This window comes from Blennius ocellaris (assembly GCF_963422515.1).
Source record: "Blennius ocellaris genome assembly, chromosome: 17".
NCBI classification, from domain to species: Eukaryota; Metazoa; Chordata; class Actinopteri; order Blenniiformes; family Blenniidae; genus Blennius; species Blennius ocellaris.
In genome coordinates this window covers 205,907-224,839 of record NC_137666.1, presented here as the reverse complement: position 1 = coordinate 224,839, position 18,933 = coordinate 205,907, and the positions used below count along the sequence as shown (strand labels likewise).

General features: G+C 51.3%; 1 protein-coding gene across 1 annotated transcript in view; it reads right to left on the bottom strand.

Annotated features, from left to right (window-relative positions):
• tecpr2 (tectonin beta-propeller repeat containing 2) overlaps positions 1-18,683 on the bottom strand; it is a gene marked incomplete at its 3' end in the record, with an annotated part of 25,185 nt that extends 6,502 nt beyond the window's left edge. Inside the window, exons 1-18 of the mRNA XM_080512557.1 lie at positions 18,553-18,683; positions 16,739-16,835; positions 16,520-16,660; positions 9,050-9,178; positions 8,638-8,769; positions 8,381-8,538; positions 8,147-8,300; positions 7,892-8,044; positions 7,281-7,413; positions 6,952-7,186; positions 6,553-6,734; positions 6,209-6,471; positions 5,935-6,177; positions 4,005-4,241; positions 3,850-3,917; positions 3,653-3,768; positions 3,400-3,573; positions 2,016-2,196 (exon numbers count right to left, since the gene is read on the bottom strand). Of these exons, the coding sequence (XP_080368683.1) occupies positions 2,016-2,196; positions 3,400-3,573; positions 3,653-3,768; positions 3,850-3,917; positions 4,005-4,241; positions 5,935-6,177; positions 6,209-6,471; positions 6,553-6,734; positions 6,952-7,186; positions 7,281-7,413; positions 7,892-8,044; positions 8,147-8,300; positions 8,381-8,538; positions 8,638-8,769; positions 9,050-9,178; positions 16,520-16,660; positions 16,739-16,835; positions 18,553-18,596 (2,840 nt within the window). The 5' untranslated portion in view covers positions 18,597-18,683. The remainder of the gene's footprint in view (positions 1-2,015; positions 2,197-3,399; positions 3,574-3,652; positions 3,769-3,849; positions 3,918-4,004; positions 4,242-5,934; positions 6,178-6,208; positions 6,472-6,552; positions 6,735-6,951; positions 7,187-7,280; positions 7,414-7,891; positions 8,045-8,146; positions 8,301-8,380; positions 8,539-8,637; positions 8,770-9,049; positions 9,179-16,519; positions 16,661-16,738; positions 16,836-18,552) is intronic.
• Positions 18,684-18,933: the final 250 nt, after the last annotated feature.

The following is an 18,933-nucleotide window of genomic DNA, read 5'->3' as shown; positions in this document are numbered from 1 at the left end:
AGAAAGGAGGATGGAAGGAAATAAAGAAAGAAAGAAGGATAGAAGGAAAGAAAGAAGGATGGAAGGAAATAAAGAAAGAAAGGAGGATGGAAGGAAATAAAGAAAGAAAGAAGGATAGAAGGAAAGAAAGAAGGATGGAAGGAAAGAAAGAAGGATGGAAGGAAATAAAGAAAGAAAGAAGGATGGAAGGAAAGAAAGAAGGATGGAAGGAAATAAAGAAAGAAAGAAGGATAGAAGGAAAGAAAGAAGGATGGAAGGAAATAAATAAAGAAAAAAGGATAGAAGGAAAGAAAGAAGGATGGAAGGAAATAAAGAAAGAAAGATGGATAGAAGGAAAGAAAGGAGGATGGAAGGAAATAAAGAAAGAAAGAAGGATAGAAGGAAAGAAAGAAGGATGGAAGGAAATAAAGAAAGAAAGAAGGATAGAAGGAAAGAAAGGAGGATGGAAGGAAATAAAGAAAGAAAGAAGGATAGAAGGAAAGAAAGAAGGATGGAAGGAAATAAAGAAAGAAAGAAGGATAGAAGGAAAGAAAGAAGGATGGAAGGAAAGAAAGAAGGATGGAAGGAAATAAAGAAAGAAAGAAGGATGGAAGGAAAGAAAGGAGGATGGAAGGAAATAAAGAAAGAAAGAAGGATAGAAGGAAAGAAAGGAGGATGGAAGGAAATAAAGAAAGAAAGAAGGATAGAAGGAAAGAAAGAAGGATGGAAGGAAATAAAGAAAGAAAGAAGGATAGAAGGAAAGAAAGGAGGATGGAAGGAAAGAAAGAAAGAAAGAAGGATAGAAGGAAAGAAAGGAGGATGGAAGGAAATAAAGAAAGAAAGAAGGATAGAAGGAAAGAAAGGAGGATGGAAGGAAATAAAGAAAGAAAGAAGGATAGAAGGAAAGAAAGGAGGATGGAAGGAAATAAAGAAAGAAAGAAGGATAGAAGGAAAGAAAGGAGGATGGAAGGAAATAAAGAAAGAAAGAAGGATAGAAGGAAAGAAAGAAGGATGGAAGGAAATAAAGAAAGAAAGAAGGATAGAAGGAAAGAAAGGAGGATGGAAGGAAATAAAGAAAGAAAGAAGGATAGAAGGAAAGAAAGAAGGATGGAAGGAAATAAAGAAAGAAAGAAGGATAGAAGGAAAGAAAGAAGGATGGAAGGAAAGAAAGAAGGATGGAAGGAAATAAAGAAAGAAAGAAGGATGGAAGGAAAGAAAGGAGGATGGAAGGAAATAAAGAAAGAAAGAAGGATAGAAGGAAAGAAAGGAGGATGGAAGGAAATAAAGAAAGAAAGAAGGATAGAAGGAAAGAAAGAAGGATGGAAGGAAATAAAGAAAGAAAGAAGGATAGAAGGAAAGAAAGGAGGATGGAAGGAAAGAAAGAAAGAAAGAAGGATAGAAGGAAAGAAAGGAGGATGGAAGGAAATAAAGAAAGAAAGAAGGATAGAAGGAAAGAAAGGAGGATGGAAGGAAATAAAGAAAGAAAGAAGGATAGAAGGAAAGAAAGGAGGATGGAAGGAAATAAAGAAAGAAAGAAGGATAGAAGGAAAGAAAGGAGGATGGAAGGAAATAAAGAAAGAAAGAAGGATAGAAGGAAAGAAAGAAGGATGGAAGGAAATAAAGAAAGAAAGAAGGATAGAAGGAAAGAAAGAAGGATGGAAGGAAATAAAGAAAGAAAGATGGATAGAAGGAAAGAAAGAAGGATGGAAGGAAATAAAGAAAGAAAGAAGGATAGAAGGAAAGAAAGAAGGATGGAAGGAAATAAAGAAAGAAAGAAGGATAGAAGGAAAGAAAGAAGGATGGAAGGAAAGAAAGAAAGAAAGAAGGATAGAAGGAAAGAAAGAAGGATGGAAGGAAAGAAAGAAAGAAAGAAAGAAAGAACTAGCTAGCTAGCTAGCTAACTATCCATCCATCTACCCCGGAGTACGGCAGTAGGGTGGTGACAGCGTCCCTACCTGACGGTGTGGTACTTCCAGCCCTACCTGACGGTGTGGTACTTCCAGCCCTACCTGACGGTGTGGTACTTCCAGCCCTACCTGACGGTGTCGTACTTCCAGCCGTCCCCCAGGCTGCAGTAGCTGCTCAGGCCCTGGCGGTAGAAGACGGCCTGCTGCTCGCTCAGCGCCCAGACCACGCCCCCCCTCACACACACCTGGCTGAACACACACGGCGTCTCCACCTGGACGGAGCGGGCGCAGGGACGCTCGGCGCTCAGGCCTGCAGGGGACACAAGGAGGCCGTGAGGAGACGTCCCCCGTCCCCCCGTCCCCCCCCTCGCAGACTTTTTTTTTTAATAAAAAAAAAAGACATTTTTAAATGAATTACAGTTGAGAGGAGAGGGGAGGAGAGGAGAGAGGGGAGGAGGAGAGGAGAGGAGAGGAGAGGGAGGGGAGGAGAGAAGAGAGGAGAGAAGAGGAGAGGAGAGGAGAGAGGAGGAGAGGATGAGAGGAGAGGAGAGAGGAGAGAGGAGAGAGGAGAGAGGAGAGGAGAGGAGGAGAGAGGAGAGAGGAGAGAGGAGAGAGGAGAGAGGAGAGAGGAGAGGAGGAGAGAGGAGTGGAGAGGAGAGAGGAGAGAGGAGGAGAGGAGAGGAGAGGAGAGAGGAGAGAGGAGAGGAGGAGAGAGGAGAGGAGAGGAGATGAGAGGGGGAGAGGAGAGGAGAGAGGAGAGGAGAGGAGAGGAGAGGAGATGAGAGGAGAGGAGAGAGGAGATGAGAGGAGAGGAGATGAGAGGGGGAGAGGAGAGGAGAGAGGAGAGGAGAGGAGATGAGAGGAGAGGAGATGAGAGGGGGAGAGGAGAGGAGAGGAGAGGAGGAGAGGAGAGGAGAGGAGATGAGAGGAGGAGAGGAGAGGAGAGGAGAGGGAGGAAAGGAGAGGAGGAGAGGAGAGGAGGAGAGGAGAGGAGAGGAGGAGAGGAGAGGAGATGAGAGGAGGAGAGGAGAGAGGAGGAGAGGGAGGAAAGGAGAGGAGGAGAGGAGAGGAGGAGAGGAGAGGAGATGAGAGGAGGAGAGGAGAGAGGAGGAGAGGGAGGAAAGGAGAGGAGGAGAGGAGAGGAGATGAGATGAGAGGAGAGGAGATGAGAGGGGGAGAGGAGAGGAGGAGAGGAGAGGAGAGGAGAGGAGAGGAGAGGAGAGGAGAGGAGAGGAGGAGAGAAGAGAGGAGGAGAGGAGGGGAGAGGAGAGGAGAGGAGAGGAGATGAGAGAGGAGGAGAGGAGGAGAGAGGAGGAGAGGAGAGGAGAGGAGGGGAGAGGAGAGGAGAGAGGAGGAGAGGAGAGGAGAGGAGATGAGAGGAGGAGAGAAGAGAGGAGGAGAGGAGAGGAGAGGAGATGAGAGAGGAGGAGAGGAGGGGAGAGGAGAGGAGAGGAGAGGAGAGGAGGAGACTGTTGTGGGGGGGCCACAGTGCCCCCCCCCCCTACAGACCCACCAGTCTGCAGGTACAGGTCCCCGTTGGTCCTGATGATCCAGGCTGAGTCGTCGCTCAGAGCCAGGAACGCCGCCTGCTCCTCGGCCTTGTACCAGTGACGCTTCCCCTTCGCCGACACCTTGGCGCAGGCGAACGCCGTCATGCTCTTCTGCTCCACCTTCCACAGCAGGTTACCTGACGGAGGCACGTGTTGAGCCGTGGAGGGGGGAGGGGGGAGGGGGGGAGGGGGGAGGGGGGGGGGGGGGGGCCTCACCTGAAGGCGACAGCGCCACCTGGTGGATGTTGTCCTCGAAGCGCTGCCAGCTCAGGCCCGTCTCCGGCAGCGGGCTGCAGAACAGTCCCCCTTTGAAGTCCAGACACCAGACGAACCTGAAAGACGCGTCCAACATGACGGACGGACGGTTTCACCGTGGAGACGGACGACGAGGTCTCGCCGGCCGGACGCCTCACCTGTCGGTCACCTGGAGGCTCAGGATCCCACAGCCGGGTCCGGAGTACCCCATCCAGCTCTCTGCCAACTTCACAGAGGACAAAGTCTCAATGGACACCCGGGGGACACCAGTCCCACCCGGGGGACACCAGTCCCACGGCGTCCAGTTCCTCACCTGGTCGGGTTTGTGCCGGTCTTTATCCTGGGCGTCTCGGTCGGTCGGGGCGTCCCCGGTCCCCTCCGCCTGATTGGACGAGGGGTTGTGGGCGTCGCCCTCCCGGCCCGGCGGCCCAGAGTGACAGTAGATGTCCCCGTCCTCGTCGCTGGACACGCTGGGCTTCCTGTCCAGGGTGGAGACGGTGGAGAAGAACATGGGGTCCGCCAGGCCAGCAGGGGGCGCCAGCCTGTCCTCCTGCACACACACACACACACACACACACACACACACACACACACACACACACACACACACACACACACACACACACACACACACACACACACACACACACACACACACACACACACAAGAATAATTAGCCATAGCTACACACAATGACTAGCTATAGGGGACTAGTTTGAGAAGACGTATAAAATGGGACTAGATAGTTACAGAGTACTAGTCAGAGAAGACTAACTACCGATGAGGGGTCAGACAGGACTAGTTACAGGGGACTAGTCAGGGACGGTTAACTTCAGATGACCATTTTTGATGATGTTTGAGAGGAGATTAGGTCTATATGACTAGTTAGAGAGGAGATTAGGACTATATGACTAGTTAGAGGGGAGATTAGGACTATATGACTAGTTAGAGGGGAGATTAGGACTATATGACTAGTTAGAGAGGAGATTAGGTCTATATGACTAGTTAGAGGGGAGATTAGGACTATATGACTAGTTAGAGGGGAGATTAGGTCTATATGACTAGTTAGAGGGGAGATTAGGTCTATATGACTAGTTAGAGAGGAGATTAGGACTATATGACTAGTTAGAGGGGAGATTAGGTCTATATGACTAGTTAGAGAGGAGATTAGGACTATATGACTAGTTAGAGGGGAGATTAGGACTATATGACTAGTTAGAGAGGAGATTAGGACTATATGACTAGTTAGAGAGGAGATTAGGACTATATGACTAGTTAGAGGGGAGATTAGGTCTATATGACTAGTTAGAGGGGAGATTAGGTCTATATGACTAGTTAGAGGGGAGATTAGGTCTATATGACTAGTTAGAGAGGAGATTAGGACTATATGACTAGTTAGAGGGGAGATTAGGTCTATATGACTAGTTAGAGAGGAGATTAGGACTATATGACTAGTTAGAGAGGAGATTAGGTCTATATGACTAGTTAGAGAGGAGATTAGGACTATATGACTAGTTAGAGGGGAGATTAGGTCTATATGACTAGTTAGAGAGGAGATTAGGACTATATGACTAGTTAGAGGGGAGATTAGGTCTATATGACTAGTTAGAGGGGAGATTAGGACTATATGACTAGTTAGAGGGGAGATTAGGACTATATGACTAGTTAGAGGGGAGATTAGGTCTATATGACTAGTTAGAGGGGAGATTAGGACTATATGACTAGTTAGAGAGGAGATTAGGACTATATGACTAGTTAGAGAGGAGATTAGGTATATATGACTAGTTAGAGAGGAGATTAGGACTATATGACTAGTTAGAGGGGAGATTAGGTCTATATGACTAGTTAGAGGGGAGATTAGGACTATATGACTAGTTAGAGAGGAGATTAGGACTATATGACTAGTTAGAGAGGAGATTAGGTATATATGACTAGTTAGAGAGGAGATTAGGACTATATGACTAGTTAGAGGGGAGATTAGGTCTATATGACTAGTTAGAGGGGAGCAGCTGGAGAGGATGATGTACCGGGAGCTAGTTACAGAGGACTAGTTACAGAGGACTAGTTACAGAGAACTAGTTACAGAGGACTAGTTACAGAGGACTAGTTACAGAACACAGAGATTTAGTTACAGACCTGTGAGAACGGTTGAGGTATATTTCTGGGTTAGTAGTTGGACGGTGATGAAGATTTAAAATGATTAATTCAGAACTAAACGTGTTGACCGGCAGGTAAACAGCACCTCCTCCTCCTCTTCCTCCTCCTCCTCCTCCGGTCCAATCAGAGGACTCAGGAACTCGTCTTCTGGCTCCTCCATCGGCTGCTGCTCCTCCTGCCCGTCGTCCTCCTCCGACTTGTGCATGTAGGAGAAGGTGCACTCCAGCAGCAGGTCCACGTCGGGGGTCGGGGGGACGGCTTGTGTCTCCGGCCCGGCCGTCTGTCCGGCCGTCTGTCCGGCGTCCAGCTGGAGGAGCAGGGAGGAGCTGAGGAGGAGACCGGCGGGGTCAGGGGGAGGTGGAGGAGGAACTCCTCCTGACCAATGACAGAGCTACCGACCCGGAGAAATGCTGCTGCTCCTCCGCCCCCCCCGCCCCCGCCCCCGCCCCCGCCGGGCCTCCGGACTCCGGGGCCCTCTGGTGGTCCAGGTCCAGACCCCCCAGGGAGGCGCGGTCGCTGGCCGGAGTCCCGCTGCCTCCGTCACTCCAGCTGTCGTCGGGGGCCGCGAACATGGAGTCCGAACAGCTGCTCTCCGAGAGGCGGGGGGTCCCACCGCTGCTGTCTGCAGGCCAGAGGGGTCAGTGTGTGTGTGTGTGTGTGTGTGTGTGTGTGTGTGTGTGTGTGTGTGTGTGTGTGCGCCGACCGTGGCGTCGTCTCCTCCTCTTCTTCACCCTGATGGCTTTCACGACCAGCTCCTCCTGACACAAGGGGGCGCTGTACCTCCTGGAGCTGGGCTCGGAGGGCGTGGTGGTGGTGGTGGTTGGGGCGTTGCCATGGAGACTGTCCCAGGAAGTGACGGAGCTGCTGCGGCTGCGGGGGCTGCCGCTGAACACGCTGGAGCGCACCTGGACAGGAAGCAGCGTTCAAACGACGATTTAAGGATTTTTCAGGGCGAACAAACTTCTTGCATCAGGATACATGGCGATGCGTTCAGGTGCATCACGTAACTCCGACCTTTCTACGGTCTTCAGTGGCTGCAGCTTTAAATATATAATAATTACTGACGACTGTATACACATTTGGGTCTGGCCTCGTCTGACACGCGTCATCGCTCACCTCCTGCTGCTCCTCCGCCTCCTCCACCTCCTCCTCCTCCTCCTCCTCCTCCGCCGCTCCTTCCTCCCGGCGCCTCTCTCCGCCGCCTCCCTCCTCCCTCCCGCCGCCCTCCACGATGATGGCCATGGTCCTGATTGGCTGGGCCGTCTCCACGGCTCCGGTGGGCTGCAGGACGGCGGGCGTGGTCAGCGGCGAGGCCAGGCGGACCGACAGCTCCGACACTGGGGGACACCACCGGGCAGCACGTCAAACAAGACACACGCCCCCTCGCGGCCGTCGGCGCCAATCGTACCGGCGCTAGTACGAGTTACTGACGGTTGGAGGCTAGCCCCTCGGGGCTGTGGGACAGCCGGATGACGTCTCGGTCTCCCTTCAGGACGAAGATCTCGTTGTCGCAGCACGAAACCGACACGATGTCGCCGCTGCTCTCCAGCGCTCCGATCACCACCTGCAACCAAATCACCCCCGGTTAACCCAACGGTAACCCTACGGCTACCCGATGGCGGCGCTAGGCAAGGTGGCGCTAGGCGGTGCTGGAACCAAAACGCCCCCAATTAACCCAACGGTTACCCGACGGTTACCCGGCGGCGCTAGGTGAGGCGGCGCTAGGCGGCGCTGGAACCAAAACGCCCCCGGTTAACCCAACGGTTACCCGACGGCGCGAGGCGGTGCTGGAACCAAAATGCCCCCGATAAACCCAACGGTAACCCTACGGTTACCCGATGGCGGCGCTAGGCGGCGCGAGGCGGTGCTGGAACGAAAACGCCCCCAGTTAACCCATCGGTTAACCCAACGGTTACCCGACGGTTACCCGATGGTTACCCGGCGGCGCGAGGCGGCGCTGGAACCAAAACGCCCCTGGTTAACCCAACGGTTAACCCAACGGTTACCCGGCGGTCCTAGCCGGCGCTAGGCGGCCGGCGTACCTCGTTCACACAGTCCAGGATGTAGACGCTGTACTCGTTCCAGCTCAGGATCACGCCGTCCCTCAGGAAGCAGGCCAGGAGGCCCAGCTGGCGCTCGGACGGGCGATACGCCCCCGCGGGACCCGGGCGAGGAAACAGCTCCACCTGGGGCACCTGGAGGAGCAGCGGGGGGGGGACAAGGAGGAGGAGGAGGAGGAGGAGGTCAGGAGGACGGAGCCGCCGCCTCCTCCTCCTCCGGTGAAGACGAACACAGACCTGCGAGCCGAACAGCGGCTTGAACTGCCGCGTCTCCTCCACCTGCCCTCTGACGTCACAGCGCCACAGCCGCAGTCCGGGGCGAGCGGCGAACGCCTGCAGGTCGCTCTGCTTGCAGAGAGCCGGCAGGAAGCAGGCGCCGAACCGCCCGCTGCTGCAGCGGGACGGCAGAACAAGGGGGAGGGTCAGACGGTGACGCCGGACGCCGTGCGTTCAGCGCCGCTCGTGTCGTACCTGTGGCGGGGTTTGGCGCCGAGCTGCAGGACTTCCTGCGTCTGCGTGCAGAGCAGCAGCGAGCGGTGCAGCGTGGAGAGCAGCAGCACCTGGTGGCTGTACTCCATCTGGACCACGGCCGACGACTCCTCCAGCAGCAGCACCGGCTTACACACACCCTGCGCACACACACACACACACACACACACACACACACACCACGCGGTCAACAGGCGTGTCACGGCCCGTGGATGGTCCCACGCGTCCCGTGGCGTCACCTGGTCCAGGTCCAGGGCGGAGAACACCACCCGTCCCTTGTCGTCCCCGGAGAACAGCTTCATGCCGTTGGTGCTCCAGGCCAGAGACGTGACGGAGCCTTTGTGGAGGCCGACCACGTCGAAACGCCGCAGCTGCAGACCGACACCGGGGGGCGTTAGAGAGGCGGGGGGGCGGAGATGGAGACGGGGACAGGAGACAGGAGATGGAGACAGAGACAGGAGACGGAGACGGAGACAGGAGACAGGAGACGGGAGATGGAGACGGAGACGGAGACGGGAGACGGAGACGGAGACAGGAGACGGAGACGGGAGACAGAGATGGAGACAGAGACAGGAGACGGAGACGGGAGACAGAGATGGAGACGGAGACAGGAGACGGAGACGAAGACGGACAGGAGAGAGACTGTCTGACCTGCTTGTTACGGCCAGGAAGTGGCGACACCAGCTGAAAGACGGCGACGCGACCTGAAGCGGTTCCCACGGCAACCAGGTCGTCAAAGCAGCTGAGCAGCTTCACAGCCGTGATGGCGTCGCACTTTCCCTGTTTTACACACACACACACACACACACACACACACACACACACACACACACACACACACACACACACACACACACACACACACACACACACACACACACACACACACAGCTTAATGACAACAGACTGTAAAAGTTGTGTAATGCTAAAAAAAAAACAAAGGAACAAAAAAAAGTTAAATCTCCACTAAACCAGTGTTTCTCAACCTCTGGTGTTTCCTCCAGATCGTCAGCTGAGCCGTGGGAAATTATCACATTTCACAGTTTTTTCAAAAACAACCTTTGCTCTCACAGCGACAGTGTGTTGCAGAGTAATCCTGTATAAATACTCTTCACCACTAGAGGGCAGCACAGAACTTTGCCGGTGAAATGTAAAGTGACAGACGTCAGTGTGGTTCATCTCCACCTCCTGCTACCATCTTGTATCAAAGTACTGTGTCAGTGACAGTGATGGAGAAGTTTTTGAAAACCAGGATCTCAGCTCTTCATCCATCAGGTCCAGGTTTCACACTGAGGGAAGCACTATTAAAAAAAGTCCTTACTTTCTGGATTTACTGGATTCCTGTTGATAAAACTGTGATGAGAATTGCTTTAATGTCTTTGATGACAATGACTTTGATGTCTTTGATGAGAAAGACTTTATATTGTTAATAGAGGCTACAGAGTTTAACATTTTAACATTTTCAGGTGGTGTGACTCCAGATGTTTCCAAAGACACTGGATTAAATCATCCTGCTGTAAAATGCGGACGAAGCCTTTGATCGTCTGAGTTTCTGGTGTCGATCTTCTTCTGCTCACAAGTGGAAAAGTTCCCTGAAGCAACTGATTCCACACAGATTTCACAATCACTTTTTAAATATATAAAAAATAAAAATAAAAGTCCTTTCCCACCAGTGATTAAAACACACAGTTTGATAAATAAATCACACAAGGAGCCAAAAAAGCCAACAAAAAAGTTTGATTTAGTCCAGAAAATACGGTAAATCTACAAACTAGCTTTGGGGGTTTCTTCCTTCTGAACCAACAGTTCGTCCCGAACTCTTCCCCTCTTTCACTCCATCCCTCCATCCCAGTTCTCCTGGATGACTTGGCGGTGTTCTCCACCCGTCGTTCTCTCCGTCTCCGAGAGATTCAATTCAACTCAACTTTATTGACGCGGCAGGAAACGACACATTTCTTCTTTTAACAGAGAAAAAAAACAAACAAACTCACGGGAACAAGCGATTATTTACATTTACATTTATTTGCGACTGTGGAAAAGAAAAAGTGGAGGTGAAGAAGTCCGGGGAGGCGGAGCAATGGAGGGTGGAGGAGGCCGACGTAGGAGGACGAGTGTTGAAAAGAGGACGTTGTTGTTGCTGTTGTTGATGATAATCCATCATCAGGAGGGTCAAACTGAGCTGCTCACACTTTACACCAGGCTTTTATTTTGACACGCCGATGGACGCCGGACTGCGGAGGACACCGTCACCAGTCCTCCGTCACCAGAGGGGAGGGTGGGGATGTAGACCGATCGGGAAACGGAGCCTTGCTCTGCCTTACTGCAGCCGTCCGTCTCAACCTGTGGTCCGCCTCTCCGTCCCTCCTCCGTCCCCGGTGGACGAGTCCTGGTGGAGTCCAGCACCACCCTGAACAGGTCCGTCTCTAAGGGGACCCAGCTCTCCCTTAGCTCCTCCCACAAGACTTCTCAGGGGACATACGCTTTCTCCAAGTCCACGAGACACATGTAGACCGAGTTGTCCAACTCACGTCCCCCTTCATTAATCTGTGAGACGGTGAAGAGCTGGACCGTTGTTCCAAGACGGAATCCACATCGGTCCTCCTGGATCCGTGGTTCTACTATCGTACTATCGGTCGGTAGTGTCGGTCGCCTCCTCAGTCTTGGACCTCTCCTCCTCAGTCTTGGACCTCTCCTCCTCAGTCGTGGACCTCTCCTCCTCAGTCGTGGACCTCTCCTCCTCAGCCTTGGACCTCTCCTCCTCAGTCTTGGACCTCTCCTCCTCAGTCGTGGACCTCTCCTCCTCAGTCTTGGACCTCTCCTCCTCAGTCGTGGACCTCTCCTCCTCAGTCGTGGACCTCTCCTCCTCAGTCGTGGACCTCTCCTCCTCAGTCTTGGACCTCTCCTCCTCAGTCGTGGACCTCTCCTCCTCAGTCGTGGACCTCTCCTCCTCAGTCGTGGACCTCTCCTCCTCAGTCTTGGACCTCTCCTCCTCAGTCGTGGACCTCTCCTCCTCAGTCGTGGACCTCTCCTCCTCAGTCTTGGACCTCTCCTCCTCAGTCGTGGACCTCTCCTCCTCAGCCTTGGACCTCTCCTCCTCAGTCGTGGACCTCTCCTCCTCAGTCGTGGACCTCTCCTCCTCAGTCTTGGACCTCTCCTCCTCAATGTTGGACCTCTCCTCCTCAATGTTGGACCTCTCGGTCCAAGACTGAGGAGGAGAGGTCCAAGACAGAGGTCTGTAGAAACGACTGCAGGAAGTCCCTAGCCCTAACCCTCCTCAGCCTTGGACTCAGTCTCTTATATGTCCAAGGAACCTTGGAGAGTCAACAGTTGGAGTTCCAGGTCCCGGGTGTTGCTCTCACAGTCGTCCATGTGGTCGCAGTACTTTTGTTCCAGCTTCTCAAAGACCCGCAGCACCTCATCGAGGAGGCCGTCTTTCTCCTCAGACATCTTCTCATTCTCTTCTCTTTCTAGCTGGAAACTCTTTTCCAAGGCCTGGACCTCCTCCTCCTTCTGTTTCAGCAGTTTCTCCTTGTCCTCCTCCAAACTGCTGACCTCTGAACTGAGCTCACTGACCTTCTGCTCAAACTCCGACCGCAGGACAAACTTGTGTTCCCCGGCCTCCTCCAGCTGAGTGACCTTCACCTGCTGGAGCTGAGCCTGGGCTCTCTCCAGGTCCACCCTGGTGCTCTCCAGGTCGGTCCTGGTGCTCTCCAGGTCGGTCCTGGTGCTCTCCAGGTTGGTCCTCATGGTCGTTGCATCGCCCTTCAGTTCCTGCACTTCCTTTTTGAGGTCCTCGCACTCGGCCTCCTTGAGTTCCAGGTCATTCGTGAGGGTTTCCACTTCCAACTCGAGCTGGTGAGTGTTGGTGACACTGACCTCTATGTAGTCCTTGTGCAGCTCTGCCTGATGACTCAAGGCGTACGACAGCTCATTGATTTTGTCGTCTCGCTCCTTCAACATCTGCTCAGTTTCTTCTCTATGTAGCGTGATTGTCTTGTCCACCCTTTTTGTGATGGTTTCCAGTTTCACTTGGAGCGCGTGATTCTTGGTGGTACATTCCTCTATGAGCATCTCCTCGCCCAGCTCTGCCTCATTCAAGGCGTACGACAGCTGGTTGATTTCACCGTCTTTCTCCTGCAACTTCCTCTCATTTTCTTCTCTTTCTAGCTGGACACTCTTTTCCAAGGCCTGAACCTCCTCATCCTTCTGTCTCAGCAGCTTCTCATTCTCGTCTTTCAGACTTGAGACGACTGCAGAAAGTTGACGGACTTCCTCCTCGTACTCAGACTGCAGGGCGGATTTCTCCTCAGCTGCTTCCTTCAGCTTGGTTTCCATCGTCCTCTCCAGTTGGGCCTTGGACCTCTCCTCCTCAGCCTTGGACTTCTCCATTTGACCCACGTACATCTCCAGGTTGGTCCAGTGGATCGTTGCATCGTCCTTCAGTTCCTTTTTCAGGTACTCGCACTCGGTCTCCTTGAGTTCCAGGTCATTTGTGAGGGTTTCCACTTCCAACTCGAGCTGGTGAGTGTTGGTGACACTGACCTCTATGTAGTCCTTGTGCAGCTCTGCCTGATGACTCAAGGCGTACGACAGCTCATTGATTTTGCCGTCTTTCTCCTGCAACTTCCTCTCATTTTCTTCTCTTTCTAACTGGAGATTCTTTTCCAAGGCCCAGACCTTCAGCTCCTGGTCTCTCAGATGTTGGTCCTTGTGTTGGACTTCAAAGTGCCACTGTACGAGTTTCATCTCCAAATCAGCCTTGGCCTTCTCTAGTATATCCTGGGACATCTCTAAGTTTGTCCTGTTTGTTTGACCATCATTCAGTTCCTGCACTTCCTTTTTGAGGTCCTCGCACTCGGTCTCCTTGAGTTCCAGGTCATTCGTGAGGGTTTCCACTTCCAACTCGAGCTGGTGAGTGTTGGTGACACTGACCTCTATGTAGCCATTGTGCAGCTCTGCCTGATGACTCAAGGCGTACGACAGCTCATTGATTTTGTCGTCTCGCTCCTTCAACATCTGCTCAGTTTCTTCTCTATGTAGCGTGATTGTCTTGTCCACCCTTTTTGTGATGGTTTCCAGTTTCACTTGGAGCGCGTGATTCTTGGTGGTACATTCCTCTATGAGCATCTCCTCGCCCAGCTCTGCCTCATTCAAGGCGTACGACAGCTGGTTGATTTCACCGTCTTTCTCCTGCAACTTCCTCTCATTTTCTTCTCTTTCTAGCTGGACACTCTTTTCCAAGGCCTGAACCTCCTCCTCCTTCTGTCTCAGCAGCTTCTCATTCTCGTCTTTCAGACTTGAGACGACTGCAGAAAGTTGACGGACTTCCTCCTCGTACTCAGACTGCAGGGCGGATTTCTCCTCAGCTGCTTCCTTCAGCTTGGTTTCCATCGTCCTCTCCAGTTGGGCCTTGGACCTCTCCTCCTCAGCCTTGGACCTCTCCATTTGACCCACGTACATCTCCAGGTTGGTCCAGTGGATCGTTGCATCGTCCTTCAGTTCCTTTTTCAGGTACTCGCACTCGGCCTCCTTGAGTTCCAGGTCATTTGTGAGGGTTTCCACTTCCAACTCGAGCTGGTGAGTGTTGGTGACACTGACCTCTATGTAGTCCTTGTGCAGCTCTGCCTGATGACTCAAGGCGTACGACAGCTCATTGATTTTGCCGTCTTTCTCCTGCAACTTCCTCTCATTTTCTTCTCTTTCTAACTGGAGACTCTTTTCCAAGGCCCAGACCTTCAGCTCCTGGTCTCTCAGATGTTGGTCCTTGTGTTGGACTTCAAGGTGCCACTGTACTAGTTTCATCTCCAAATCAGCCTTGGCCTTCTCTAGTATATCCTGGGACATCTCTAGGTTGGTCCTGATGTTTGTTTGACCATCATTCAGTTCCTGCACTTCCTTTTTGAGGTCCTCGCACTCGGTCTCCTTGAGTTCCAGGTCATTCGTGAGGGTTTCCACTTCCAATTCGAGCTCGTGAGTGTTGGTGACACTGACCTCTATGTAGTCCTTGTGCAGCTCTGCCTGATGACTCAAGGCGTACGACAGTTCATTGATTTTGTCGTCTCTTTCCTTCAATTTCCGCTCAGTTTCTTCACTTTGTGACTGGAGACTCTGTTCCAAGGCCTGAACCAGTTGGGCCTTGGACCTCTCCTCCTCAGCCTTGGACCTCTCCATTTGACTCACGTACATCTCCAGGTTGGTCCAGTGGATCGTTGCGTCGTCCTTCAGTTCCTTTTTGAGGTACTCGCACTCGGTCTCCTTGAGTTCCAGTTCTTCACTTTGTGACTGGAGACTCTTTTCCAAGGCCTGAACCTCCTGGTCCTTGTCTCTCAGCCGTTGGTCCTTGTCTTGGAGTTCAGAGTCCAACTGTTCCAGTTTGGTCTCCAGAGCTCCGACCCGGCTGCTCAACTCCTCCTTCTCTTTCAGCAGCTTCTCATCGTCTTTCAAGCTGCAGACGACTGGAGGAAGCTGGCCCAGATCCTTCTTGCACTGGCAGTGCATTCCCGATCCGTCTTCAACTCTGTCCTCCCCCTGAGTGTCCACTTCCCCCTCCACGTCCCCTTTGGACCCCTCCAGAGCTTGGGCCAGTTGTTCTCGGTCTTCCTCCACGCTCCTTAGTCGACGCCAGAGCTTCATGTATTTCTCCATCTGGTCGTTGCTCAACGTTCTGTAAAAGCTGAGCTCGTTTTTCAATTGTTTGATTGCATCACAACTGCGTCCCGCAGTCGTCTGCTGTGCGCTTTCCATTCCTGAAGTAAAATCCTGCGACATGTTTTGACTTGTAACTCGTAAAATTCGTAAAATTCGTAAAACTGCTCTCCACTGCAATGTTGTATCGATCTGTAACACCTCTGGAACCTCGTGGGCTTTTATACCTGCGGACATCAAAGCTTTCATGTTCACATGACATCATAACATGATCCCAGGCCTTTCATGTTCACTAACAAGGCATAACATGATCCACGGCTTTGATGTTCACAGTGAGCTTTCATGTTCTGGTGTTGTCACGGTAACAGGTACAAGGGCGACTGCAGACACACAAAGCTGCGTTGTTTTCAGCATTTCTGATGAGCCCATGTAAACGGATGTCATTTTCAAAATGTGGGGAAACTTTTCTGAAACAATAAAAGAATAGTACCTTTGTACTGGAAAAAACTGTACACGGGGCCTTTACCTCCACTAATCCAGATTATAGAGCATCTTCTTCTATATAATTTCAGATTACGGGTCAATAAAGTGACATCTGGAGGTCGTAGATGAATTATCAGGGCCAGTCCCCCCCCCCCCCCCACCCCCCCCCCCCCCACACACACACATTATGTCCTACAGTAAGTACACAATCAGAATCCAATGTAAGGCCTCTACTATGCACCAGTACTTCATCCACACCAGCTGAGCAGCTTCACCGTCACATCGTCTCCCAGTGTTTCCTGCAGTTTGAACCCGTCAACACTTTACAATCAAAAACTGCCCCCAAAGCCACCAGCAGCACCGAACGAATCCAGAGAAAGTTACAAAAAAGACAAAAAACAAACTAGCATCACCATCACGTGTAGATTAGACCAGAGTTTCTCAACCTCTGGTGTTTCCTCCAGATCGTCAGCTGAACCGTGGGAAATTATCCAATTCCACATTATTTTCTAAAATAAAACCTTTGCTCTCACAGCGACAGTGTGTTGCAGAGTAATCCTGTATAAATACTCTTCACCACTAGAGGGCAGCACAGAACTTTGCCGGTGAAATGTAAAGTGACAGACGTCAGTGTGGTTCATCTCCACCTCCTGCTACCATCTTGTATCAAAGTACTGTGTCAGTGACAGTGATGGAGAAGTTTTTGAAAACCAGGATCTCAGCTCTTCATCCATCAGGTCCAGGTTTCACACTGAGGGAGGCACTATTAAAAAAAGTCCTTGCTTTCTGGATTTACTGGATTCCTGTTGATAAAACTTTGATGAGAAAGACTTTATATTGTTGATAGAGGCTGCAGAGTTTAACATTTTATGAAAAACACTGATCTAACCAGCCCAGAATCAGAACCTGCAGCACCGGCGTGGCCTGAAGTGTGTCACTGTGTTCTGGTTCTACTTGGAAGTGTTGAAAACACCACAGAAGAAGAGCTCTGACCTCCAGGCTGTACTTGTTCATGTGCGCCAGGCGGCGGCAGTAGAGGTAGAGCATCCCGATGCTGCTGCCCACCGCCAGGAAGTCACTGCTGCTGTCCAGGGCCGTCAGGTAGACCACCACGGACCTGAAGCCCCTCTGGACCTGCGGACACACCGACACTTCCATCAACACCGTCACCTTCAACCTGGTCCTGGGCTCTGGGCCGGCTGGGACCGGTACCTTGGCTGGGATGGCGTTGAGGAGGTAGTAGAGCGGGCAGAACTCCCGCAGGACGGACGGGGGATTCGGCTGGGCGGCCATGTTGGTCCTGAGGAACCTGGGAGGACGGAGACGGACGGCAAAACGACAAAAAAAGGAGAAAAACTCATTTATTTTTAAAGTTTTTTTTTTTTTTAAACCGTCTGCCACTGTGAGTGGGCGGGACATTAGTTTTAAAACTAAAGAGTAAAAAACATGGCGTCAAACTGATCTTATAAAGTTTTTTTTTTTTTTTTATGTCACACCTGTAAGAAGTTGATCCACCTGACGACCACGCCCACTTTACTGACGGACACGCCCTCCTACAAACTCCTCCCACCAGGAGGCGCACATGTCTGTGTTTATATTTCTAGAAATAGAAACAGATTTGATTGGACATTTTTTAAAAATCTGTATTTCCTGTGCTGCAGGAACTGTGGACAAATTGTTGATTGCACACATACGTTTTAGGAAATAAATTAAAACCTTTAAAACAATAGAATATTGGGTGCGTATTTATATATATATATATATATATATATATATATATATTGTTATTGTTTGTTATTTTATTGCTACCATATTGCTATATTATTGCTACCATTATTAGTAGTACTATACACGAGTATTATACACTATTGAACATTGTTATTATCTGTATTATTGTTATTATACAATTATATATTATAATATAATATTATATTATTATATAATGCCTACTTCTAATGGCTCTGCCACTGCACCTTACTATTTATCTCCTGCTTATTTCTAAGTGCCCATGTTCCGTTTTGTGTTTTACTTTATGTCTGATACCCAGATATTTGTATTTTTTACTTTTATTTCTATTCTATTTTATAATATTCGTATGTACCAGATTGCTGCAACAAAACAATTTCCGTTCGGGGATGAATACAGTAATTATCTATCTATCTATCTATCTATCTATCTATCTATCTATCTATCTATCTATTCAGCTACAATCGATTTGACGTGAGTCACGATGGCACCAGATAACACGGTCACCAGATAACACGGTCACCAGATAACGCGGAGCACCGGTCGCGATGAAGACGGCTGTGTTTACAATTTGAGAGCTTCACGTGAGACTGACACCGGAATCAAAACACTGGGATGGGGAAGAAGCTTGCAGACCAGAGAGGGGAGCGTCCAGTCGGCGTGGAGCTTGACCGGCTCCGACCGTCCTCTCTCTCCCGCGGTCACCTGAGTCCCTCACCTGGACGCCCGGACGTCCAGCGTCCACACCAGCCTCTCTCTGCCCCCTCCCGCGGCTGTCAACACAGGGCGGAGACGAGCCAGCGACCGCACGTTCACGCAGCTTGCGGCGGCTAAACACAGTCCCCGCGACGGGTCGCACACACGCCGAATTACGCGGGAGGGTTTAGTGAACACCGTGCGGTGCGTGTTTCTCTCCGGCGGCGCGTGTGAATCGGCGACGAGTGAGTCAAACGTTCAAAATGTCAATTATTCCAACGGAGTCCGGCGTGACGCGCACACACGGACGTAACCGCGCTCCCGTCAGCCCCGCGGCGCCGCGCACACCGCCCCGGGAGCGTGGCGGCGGCTGCTGACGGGGTAGACACTTCCGCGACAATCGTCACGTCAACAAAACAAACAAATAAACAAACAAACAAACGGGGTTGTTTAGAAAGAGACGGTCTTCTCTCGTCCCCGGCTAGCTTTAGCACGCACTCACAGCGTTAGCAGGCTAACGGTTAGCGACGGCAAGAGCGCGAGGAGCTCACTCGCTGGGGAAGCGAGGGAGAGGAGCCGCTCACGCCTTCATCCAGCTGTTCGCCCAGCTGTTCGTCCACGGGTTCATCCAGGTGTTCGTGTCGCAGCGGTTGCCGCGGACAGGTGACTTCTCCTCATCCGTGAGACTCTCCGCCTCTCATCGACACCGTCCCGCAGAGCGCGCCCCCTGCCGGCCACGCGCCGCAACTGCAGTCGCACGTAAACAAACGCACGACAGACGCAAGCAAATGCAACGCGGATAGAACTGCGTTTTACAGCTTCTATGATTGACATGTGACGTGGACACACACACACACACACACACACACACACACACACACACACACACACACACACACTTCAGGCCCAGTCGTGATTCAAACCTGCGACCTTCTCGCTTAACAAGAGTTCTACCTATTAAACCA